This window comes from Gossypium hirsutum, chromosome A12, assembly GCF_007990345.1.
Source record: "Gossypium hirsutum isolate 1008001.06 chromosome A12, Gossypium_hirsutum_v2.1, whole genome shotgun sequence".
NCBI lineage: Eukaryota > Viridiplantae > Streptophyta > Magnoliopsida > Malvales > Malvaceae > Gossypium > Gossypium hirsutum.
Window position 1 is genome coordinate 23,689,381 of NC_053435.1, and position 10,984 is coordinate 23,700,364.

The following is a 10,984-nucleotide window of genomic DNA, read 5'->3' on the forward strand; positions in this document are numbered from 1 at the left end:
ATCAACCAATCCATACCCAGAATTACATCGAATTCATCAAACGGTAATAACATCAAATTTGTCGAAAAACAGTAACCCCGAGTCATCAAAGGACAGTTCTTGCAAACTTTATCAATTAGAACATATTTGCCTAAGGGGTTCGATAGTTTAATCACAAACTCCGTAGACTCAACAGGTAGACTCTTACTAGGCACTAAATTATCACGAACATATGAATGAGTTAATCTAGGATCAATCAAGGCAATTACATTAGTGCCATAAAGACAAAATGTACCAGTAATAACATCTGGTGCGACACATCTTTGCGAGCGCGAATAGTGTAAGCTCTAGCTGGTGCTTTAGCCTCGGATCTCATAGCAAAGTCATTTGTTATTCCTTTACTACAGGTAACATTTCCCGCATTTCTCGGTGGTCTCCCTCTAACAGTTGTGTTACTCGATCTTGCATTCTAAAATTTATCTTTCTTGGCTAACTCAGGACAATCTCGAATGAAATGATCTTGTGAGCCACATTTAAAACAATCTCTATTATTCATCCAGCACTCACCAAAATGTCATCGACCACACTGTTGACACTCGGGTTTATTATTTCTCACATTGTCAACACTCGATATTAATGTAGCTTGAGCTTTAGAACTCGAATATTGCTTTTCAAGATCTCTGTTTGGATACTCAATTGAAGCATTTGAACTAGTATACAAATCCCATGATTTCTTCAATGAAGACTGATATGGTTTACTCATCAATCTCTTTCTCGAATCTCTAGGCTCAAAATCAGCTTTTCACTTTTCTTTGCCCAATTCCTGGACTTTGCAAGCTTGGTCAACTAGCACAACAAATTCTTTCAACTCTAGAATCCCGACTAACAATTTGATATCTTCGTTTAGTCAATCTTCGAATCTTTTGCACATTATCGACTCAGTTGAAACACATTCTCGAACAAACTTAATGAGTCTCACAAGCTCTCACTCATATTCAATCACAGACATATAGCCATGTTTTAGCTCTAAAAACTCTTTACGTTTTTTATCGATAAACTGTTGACTGATGTATTTCTTTCTAAACTCAGCTTGAAAGAATTCCTAGGTGACCCTTTCTCTCGGCACCACTGATACTAGAGTATTCCACCACTGATACGTTGTGTCCCTCAGAAGTGATATAAAACATTTTAAAAACTCAGCTAGTGTGCAAGAAAGCTCATCAAATACCCAAATCGTATTTTCAAGCCAAAATTCAGCTCTTTTAGGATCATCATCAACAGTACCTCTAAACTCTTCGGCCCCGTACTTTTAGATCTTATCAACTAGAAACTTATTCAATCTTAAAAGTTCTACACCTTGAGGAGCCACGGGAATTGGTTAGGGATTAGGTGGGGGTGGAGGTTGTTGAGCTGCCGAATTTGTTCGGACATACTCAGTAAATCACTCGTTCATCATCTGGAAGAAGGTTTCTTTAGCCTCTCCTCCCTGGCTACCCGATACGGGTCTCGACTCTGATTGCGCTACCCAGTGAATGGAGGCAGACGCATTACTTTTAACATCATCAGCTACAGCTTGATTGAGATCCATTTACTATATGAAAACACAATTTAAAACTGTCAGAAGATATCACACTATCATAGGTTATATATGGCATGTATAACTAGACTCTCACATACGCTACATTAGTCCGAGAATCGACTAAATCGTAACTCTGATACTAATAAATGTAACACACCTCACCCGTATTCAACACCGGAATAGAGTTACGGAGCATTACCAGACTTATAAAACAATTAAACATTTATTTCACTTACATTTTCAAATTTCAAATAATCATCATTCAATATCAACCACATTGTCTCTAATACGAGCCTACAAAGCCCTAAACATACATTTAAAGTGGTTCGGGACTAAATCGATAACTCAGGAAATTTTTGAAACATTTAGAAAATTTTTCAAACTACAGAGGACACACGCCCGTGTGGCCCGGCCGTGTGGACATTCGAAATGGGATCACATGGCTGTGTCTCAGCCCGTGTCCGACCCCGTGTAACTCTCTGACTTGGGTTACACGGCCAACACACACGTCCTTGTGGAAAGCTTGTGTGCCCTAAAAATGGCCACACACTCCCGTGTGCCAGGTCGTGTGTTAGGTCATGCCAAACCTGTAGGGTATACTGACTTATGCCATACGGCCAAGTCACACGCCCGTGTGCTAGACAGTGTGGAGCATACTGATTTGATTTTTAATTTAACACCAAGGGACACACGACCATGTAACCTGACCGTGTGTCACACAGGGCTAAGACACACGCCTATGTCTCTGCCCGTGTAGACAAAAATAGGCTATTTACTAAGCTATCTTGCCACCCAAATTTTCACAAACCTAAACCAACCCAATTGGCACAAAAACATGGCATAGTTAGGCATTCAACCAACCTCAATCAAGCATAATACATATCATTTCAATGCAACCACTCCAAGTCACACAATTTCCACAACACACCATTCAATTTCATACCAAACTCACTTTTACAATACATAAAAAATAACCAATTTTAAATATGCATTATTTACCTAAATTCACTAGCATACCAATATTTATAACCCAACCATTTGCTATCCATAATACCAATTATCAACAAACATCACATAACCATCATCCAACACATCACACAAGCCATATGCATATATATATACACATAATCAACTATACCAAAATAATCCAACTCCCATGGCTATATGCAAAACCAAACTTTAGAAATTTACAAGCCAATTCAAATAGCTAAATTCTTTATCAATTCATAACCAAAATGATTTTATACATGTCATATACCCAATATACTTAAGTTCAAAAGTACCAAAGTGATAGCTTGATAGTGTAATGAGATCTCTGGCGATTCCCAAATTTGAGCTAGCTCCGATATTAACTATAAAACACAGAAAAATAAACAAAATAAGCTATAAAGCTTAGTAAGCTCATATAGCATTAAAATTTAACTTACCATATATGCATAACTTAAGCAAATAAAATATAACATAACATAATTCATATTAAAGCATCAACCTACCACGTATTCAATCACAAGGTTAAATATAACTTTCATAAGTTCCTCATTTCAATACTTGTACGGTTCATGTACATACCTGTACCACCTCGTATCAACTTATATACACAACTACATCTCTGACATACCCATTGGGCCATTCGGAATACTATTAGATACCCGGGAATCTCGCACCCTAAGTGCCACATATATATATATATAGCCGAAGTTATTTCAATCTTGTATCACACATAATGCTCACTCTCAAGCTATTAACGGGTCTGCTCACACAAGTTGACAATCATAACGAAGCTACACAATGCTACTCACACAAGCTGACGAGTATCTACAACACATGCCGGATAACTCAGCCACCGGTAGGACGTACGGACCAGTACCCAAATCACATAACCCCTAATGACATGTCATTTGTATCCTAATCTATTCTTAAAGTTCAACTGAGATTTCTCATTTGCCGAATCATCGTCAAACATATCAGTAGTGTCGTATTCACAATTTATGCAATAATAAAGCATTTAAAACATAATTATAACAATTCTTATTACATACAAACTTACCTCGAATGCAAAAACGACGAAATAAGTTAATTAATTCGAAACCTTGTTCTTTCCCCGATCTAAATTTGTATTTCACTTTTCTTGATCTAAATGTAATCAAAATTAACTTATTTAATAATCTCTCTATTCAATTTAATATAAAACATACATTACGGTAATTTTACATTTTTACCCCTAACATTTCAACGTTTTTGCAATTTAATCCTTAGTTCATAAAATTACAAATTCATGCAATTCAACAAAAACCATGCTGGCTGAATTTCAATTAGGTCCCTAAAAGTCCATATTTTTTATTTATTTCACAATAACCACAAAATTTACACATTTCACAATTTAATCCCTAATTGGACATTTTACTAAAAATCACTTAACAAATGTTGTTTATCTAACAACAAGCGTGCATTTTCCACCATTAAAAATTAAAAAACACCAAAATTAATCAATTGAAAAACCCTAAACCTTTAAAAAATTTTCAAAATAGTCCCTGGGCTAGCTAGATTAAGTTGCAACGATCTCAAAAACATAGAAATCATTAAAAACGGGACAAAAATACATACCAATCAAGCAAAAATGATGATAGTCGCACCCTAGATTAGAAAAACCATGAAATTTCAATGGTGGCTTGATGAAATGTAGAAGATGAATGATTTTTACTAATTTTAATAATCATTTTATTACCAAATTACTATTATAACCTTTAAAAACTTTAAAAATTACACAAAACACCAAGCCATTATCATCCATTAACTCATTTATGGACTAATTACCACAAAATGACTTCCAATTTAAAGTTCTATAGCTATTAGACACCTTTAGCTATTAGAACTCAAGTTTTACGCCTTACGCGATTTAGTCCTTTTTATCGAATTGACCATTCAAACAATAAATTTTTTAACGAAATTTTCACACAATCATTTAATCATACTGTAAACATTATTTTGACTTCATATTTATGGTCTTGAAACCACTATTCTGATTTGACTAAAAAATGGGTTGTTACATTAGGGGTGTTACACGAAATGTCACATTAGTCACTTGTGTGACTCTCCTCACAACCACCAATTATATCATAGAACCACAAATCATACCATACAAATAGATTCATAGCAATCAATTGTCAAGAAAAAGTAAACATACGAACCCTAGAATCATGCTCTCTAGCAAAAACATAAAAACATCAATCAGTGGCAATCTTGTCATTTTATATTCATGTGAATGCTCGTAAAACATCAAATTTTACATTCATACATACAATAGAGTATTAATATAGACAATATTTAAAAGAATCATTTAAACCAGATAAGTTAAATTCATTTGATTCTAAAATAAAGATTCAAGGACTAATTCGTAAATTTAGTAAAATATATGGAACAATATTTTTTACAAAATTAAGAGTAAAATTATAAAATTAAACATATGAGACTTAATCATGCAAAATTTTATAGCAATTCATGGCATTTAAGGACCCCAATTTCGTTGCATAAAAATCAGGACTCAATTGCCAAAGTAGTAAAATATGCCCAAATCGTACAGCCTGCCACATCGTGACGACATGATTACTCACATCATGACGTCGTTTGGAAGAGGCCCTTTGTCTCGATGACGCGATAAATAGTGTCCCGATGACGATCTCTCGTCGCAACATTGATTATAGGTCATCATGATGTCGTCTACAATTTCTACAAATACAGCCTAGAAACCTGCATATGACACTTTGACACTAAACTTGACATACCATTTCATGTTTTCATGCCAATTTCCCTATTCTAACATGTCATATAACATGCATAGGTCATTCAACACATGCTCAATTACACAAAAACATTCTTTGACATGCTTTGACCTTATAGACAAGTTGATATGCTAACATGCTTTCCTAAAGTTACAATTCAAATTATTCAACATGTCAAATTTGCATCTCATGCCTTTCTAAGTGCACTAATGGTTCAAAACATACCAAATGGCCGTTTAGAACTTGTCCAGGCATCCAACATCCAAATTAATCATCTACATCAATAATTCACTAACAAACATACATACCAATCATTATGCAACTTAAGCCAACATATCATGCATATTCAAGCATTATTCCAAATAATTATTCAACCACAAACCAGTAATAAATATCCTTTAAATAGTCTTTAAAAGTCATTTTTACAAACCAACAAAAACATGAAGTCTAATCCTTCAATTATGGTCCCACATTGCTTTCTTTATTGTAGTCGAAAACACAACACATATTCAAAGGGAGCACATGTGAATAAGATTATGTTTTCTGAAATATTATGTTTTACTGATTTAAGCTAACTGACAGTATGTACCCTCGAACCAGGTTTCATGTAAGTATGGCCAACCCTGTTCGTAGTTCTGTGACCTTGCCAAAGTTTTTATTTAACTTATGTTTTGTGCATGCTATGTGGTTATTCTTTCCTATATGTTCGTTGAGTTTGCAAGAGCTCACACACTCCTTTCTAAACACTGCAGATAGTTAGTTTACACGATGAGCAGCAGCGAGATGAGTGATCTTGACAAAACATATATATTGAAAAGGTGATACAAGCGAACTCTAGATTAAAAGCAATATGGGTTTCTACTTGGGCTTAGAATTAACTTTTTATTGACTTCGCCAATTGTTCTAGGACATAGTTATTTTTATGATTTCTTATGTTTTCCTTGTGTTTTTGCAAATCGATAATACTTCATAAACACATCTGAATTTTAAGTATATGGATAGAGTCCAAGTCTGATTGATGTTTTCTTCATTTACAATTTCCTACTTAAGTAATTAATTTCTAAGCATAGTGTTCGCCATAAGCAATAGCATGAAATATTCAAAACTGAACAAACTCATATAGGGTTCGCCAAATCTACTGTGAAGTAACAGAGTTGACAAACTGTGCTAAGTTCGAACCCCTACATTGGTGAACTGCTATCTGCGAATCCTTAATAACCTTTTTGATAAAATCTAATCCGTGGAATAGAAGAGACCTAACGAACCGTATTCGTGGAAACTAAACACATAGAGGTAATTCGCGATACCTGCCTTGTAAAAAGAAACTTACCCCATGAAAGACTTAGAATGTGCGAGCTATGCAAGGGTGCGAACCCCAATTTCAGATAGATAAACAACTGTGATTCCGCGAGGTACATTATTTTGCAAAACTTAGGGTTCACATGTTCTTAATTCCTTTCTTCAAATATTTATGACTTCAAGAAAAAAGTAAGATAAGTCATTGCAAGTGAAGTAGGTTCGCATGTTATTGTCGTTGCATATCATGAAGCAAGCAAACTGATTTCGGGAGCTTGTGCTTCCTTAAACCTATACATGTTTTATTTGTTTTAACTAGTGGTGTGATAAAGGGTAGGCTGGGTGTTAATAGAGAGTCACTTATGTGGTTAATGTGGCGTTCCATAGCTCGGGTTCGGCGACTGGATCGGATATTGGGTGTTACATTCTATAATTTTTTAAATATTAAATCAGAATCTACTATGTGTCACCAACTGATTGGTCCAACATTTGATTTTAATTGTCAACATGGCCAAAGACAAAAATCGTTAATAGAGGAGCTTGGACTCAATTGGGTGCAAAATTATTACAATGACTTAATTATTTTTTTTTCATTTTTCTTTTTCAAAGATTTGTTTTTTTTAAGTATAAGCCTAAAATTGATAAATAGTATAATGATGTAGGATTGGAAATTTTAAAATGAAAGCAGTACAAAGTGTTACATTGGCAAACAATAAGAATATGCCCCCATTGGATACACCAGCCGACCGAACATGCTACTTGGTAGAGTCTTGTTCGTTTAGGCAGAACACACACAGACACACACATATATATATATATACGCACTTGTTTTATCTGCCTTCCTTGTCCCAAACTAACCTTTGTTTGGATTCACTCATTTGTTTTCTTATAAACACTAACATGTCTGTTCTAATTAATATAGTTCTATTGGTGATGTTATTTCTTATAATTAAATATGATGTGATTAGGCAATGTCGCTTTGCATTTGTTCGATAAACGCGGAGAAAAGTTGGTGGACGGATAGCAAGTCCAACCCAATGCCAAGCTCTCTGACAAATTTTAGATTAGAAAATTGAATTTACGTGTCCAACTCGACGGCACCCACAAATTTCTAATTATATGACACGACGAAAAGACAAGGTTGAAACAAGCTTATTGGCTTACTTTCTCATTATCTTGATTTCTTAAATCTGATACATGATAATGTGGCATCTAATTTGTTTGTTTTGTTCTATCCACGATTTTCAATTCCCGTAACAAATCAAGACCATACATTAGAAACATTACCAGCTACCTGACATGGCTTATAGATTATTTTAGTTACCTAATTTCGTACATGAAGAAAACAATTACTCAATAAAAAGGGGAAAAGAAAACAAAAGGTTTAATTCAAACAAATGTTTTAACAGGTAGTTCAAGAGTACCATTTGAACATTTATACCATTTTAACCAAGTTCATGTAATTTGTCTTTACCTGAAAGGGTCCATGGGCCTGGATTGGTTCCAAAATTCCAGTCCCACCGATGTATTTGAGGAAATCATGTTTGGCAGGTCGAGCACCAATTCAGGGTTTGAGGAACTGCATTGGTTTGGTATGTCAAAAACCATCTGCGCCTGGGTTTCTTGAGTTGCTGGCACCGTGAATGATGCATTCGTGTCGATTCTTGTTTGGGAAAACTGGACTGGTTGCGGAACTCCAGGCAAGCACATGGGATGCATGCTTAATCCATTTCTCATTGATAGTATCTGAGATTTCAAACACAAAGGTGAAATAAATCACAAGTGAACTTTTAGCCCATCTGTTATCAGCCTACGCAACAACTATCCTGCAGCAGATAGAACTTAAGTCCACAGTGTTCATGTAATCCGGACCTTAAATGCAGGCATATTCCTTTGTTTATTTTGAAGTAGCAGTACCGTTTTTATTTCAATGTCATCAGTGGATTAATTAGGAGGTAGGTCTTAAATGCCAATGAATATACTACATGCCTATACCTCTGTTACAAAGATACCGGCGTGACTGCCTGATATAAATATGCTTCTTTTTTTTTTTTAAGTTACACAATTTATTTAGAAGATCCTCGAGTCATCTTCGAATATGTGTTGAACAGATGTTGAATATGGGTTTACTTCAAGAAAGATATATATAACAGAGATAACACAACATAGCATATGGTTGTGGATGTCAAATTTCTCTACAATCAATCAATTCATGATCTTAACTTTCATATGACTCAAAGATTTGCTCAAGAAAGAGGGTTAGAAGGGTTCCCTTAGATGGCCTGGCAAAATGCCATTGCATACATTCGAAACAAGGCATTAATAGCATATGGACTTGATAATGTGTTTTGAAATGTTTTAGTTTCTTTCAATATCTTCAAAATTCTCATTACTTTGGATGGTGGGTTCACCCAGAAAAGGAAAAGAAAGTAAAGTTGTTAGCATACCCGAACTTGAAGCTGAAGGTGCTTCAAGTATTCAATAACTTCATCGAGCATCGAAGCTTTATCTGTCTGCCAATCCCTCATTTATTACCCAAATTAGTAATGCCACAAGGTAGAACACAAAGTAAGCAATAGAAGACAAGATAAAGTTTTCGAACATTATTATAGGAACGTCTCAAAATTCGTATAAATACATAATGTAAATATGGCTATACAAATACAAAGATGAATAAATGGAACGAAATGGGCAGATGAGAAGTAGAAAATGTATACCTTGTTGGCATTTGGAACAAGGTTTTGCAATGCTTTCATTTTCTCATTAATCCTACTCCTCCTCCTCTGCGTCATTCAAAAATCAAAACCCATAAATCAATAAAATCCATGAAGAAACCAACCCAATGAACCAAGAAATCCCATTATTATAGATTTAGTACAAAAACACCATAGATCAAACTAGTAACCTTTTCAGACAAATTATGAACCTCGGCTGCTCTGTTTCTTTTTGAGGAACTACGAGATGGTGCTGACTTTGGCGGTGCCTGATCAACCAATGCTTCAGGACCCTCTTGCCTAGGACAAATTTCAAACTATCGAGAACAAAATTTTAATCTTTGCTCAATTTGAATTCTAAAAATGGCCAGAAATATCCCGTTGAAATAGAAAACTTGATTTTGCAAATGAATCTTGTAATGGTCACTACTGTTTACTTCATGTAATCAAATTTAAGCACTGCATGTATGATGTATACTATCTTTCTTAAGATCTTAATTTTCTAAACCAAAATGACCCAAATTCTCTCCTTTTTCTTCAACATTTTCTTGGCAAAAGAATCATAATAATAATAATGATAATGAAACAGCAAAACCAGAAACTTACCTCACTTTCACAATCTTGATCATCAGTGGTACCATTCTCACCAGCTGCTCTGATCATATTACCCGACCCTCCGCTCTCTCTCTCACAATAATCAATCATCCCTTTCTTTACTGCTCCGCCACCAGGCGGTGCCTCTGACCGTGAGAACCGCCGTGGATTCTCAGTTAGACCCCCAAAATAGGCCATCCCAGAAGCCGAAGAAAAAGAAGAAGAATGAACTAGAATTTGATGAAGAAGATTGCATATATAAACAAGTTCGGGTATAAAATTCTAATCACATTAATTATCCTTCTTATAATGAAACATGTTAAGGTTAATGTTATCATCTCCCCTTTTTAGCTCTGGTTTTTCTCTAAGCAGTTTAAAATATTTCTTCTTTTCATGTGGTTCGGTTACTGTCTTCTTTTGCCCTTTTCCTTTTTTTTCTTTTGAAACAAACCGAGTTGCATTAATAGGTTTTTCTATTTCAATATTTGGAGTAATGATTAAAATTATTATATTGTATTTACATGGATATGTGTCAAGTTGTGATCTTTATTTTTTTGTTAATGATGAAATCATAATACTATCACTTCCATATCTTCACTATTGAGGTTGGTCTGATTTTTTTTCACAATTTCTTAACATATTTTGTACTTTGATTAAGTCAACCTATTGAATTCAATATTTATAGGTGTTAAAAAGTCATATTATCTTAATTTATTTGTCTTTCAAAATCAAAATTTATCAATAATAATTTAAACATTAGAGGGATTTTGTTGTGTATTTTAAATTTAAACTTATCAAAATTTAGTCTTATAACCGATGAGAAAGAATTATATTAAACTGTGATTCCACGTTATTTATATCTCTTTCTAATATAAGAATAAAAAATTAATTTTTTTTTAATTTTCAGCTTTTTCTTCCAAAAAAATTTAAATTCAACTAAAAATGCTAAAAATTAAGAGAGAAAAATATTATTTATCATTCTCCTATTAAAAATAAATAAAAATGATGTGAAATCACAAATTCATATAATCTTTTATCATAAC

At 34.2% G+C, this 10,984-nt stretch overlaps 1 protein-coding gene across 1 annotated transcript; it reads right to left on the reverse strand.

Annotated features, from left to right (window-relative positions):
- Nucleotides 1–8,001: 8,001 nt before the first annotated feature.
- On the reverse strand, nt 8,002–10,421 carry LOC107925129 (transcription factor SPATULA). The gene is made up of 5 exons (XM_016855704.2): nt 9,954–10,421; nt 9,539–9,664; nt 9,351–9,416; nt 9,081–9,146; nt 8,002–8,379 (listed from the first exon to the last, which is right to left on the reverse strand). Exons 1-5 carry the CDS (start codon nt 10,137–10,139, stop codon nt 8,104–8,106), a joined length of 720 nt encoding a protein of 239 aa, XP_016711193.1. The 5' UTR covers nt 10,140–10,421; the 3' UTR covers nt 8,002–8,103.
- Nucleotides 10,422–10,984: the final 563 nt, after the last annotated feature.

What these genes read in the sequence shown, in the direction of transcription:
- LOC107925129 (XM_016855704.2), bottom strand. Translation starts at nt 10,139, where the DNA reads ATGGCCTATTTTGGGGGTCTAACTGAGAATCCACGGCGGTTCTCACGG. An exon ending in TTCATAATTTGTCTGAAAAG is followed by an intron (nt 9,417 to 9,538) that starts GTTACTAGTTTG and finishes TGAATGACGCAG; the next exon opens with AGGAGGAGGAGTAGGATTAA. An exon ending in ACCTTCAGCTTCAAGTTCGG is followed by an intron (nt 8,380 to 9,080) that starts GTATGCTAACAA and finishes TTGAAATCTCAG; the next exon opens with ATACTATCAATGAGAAATGG.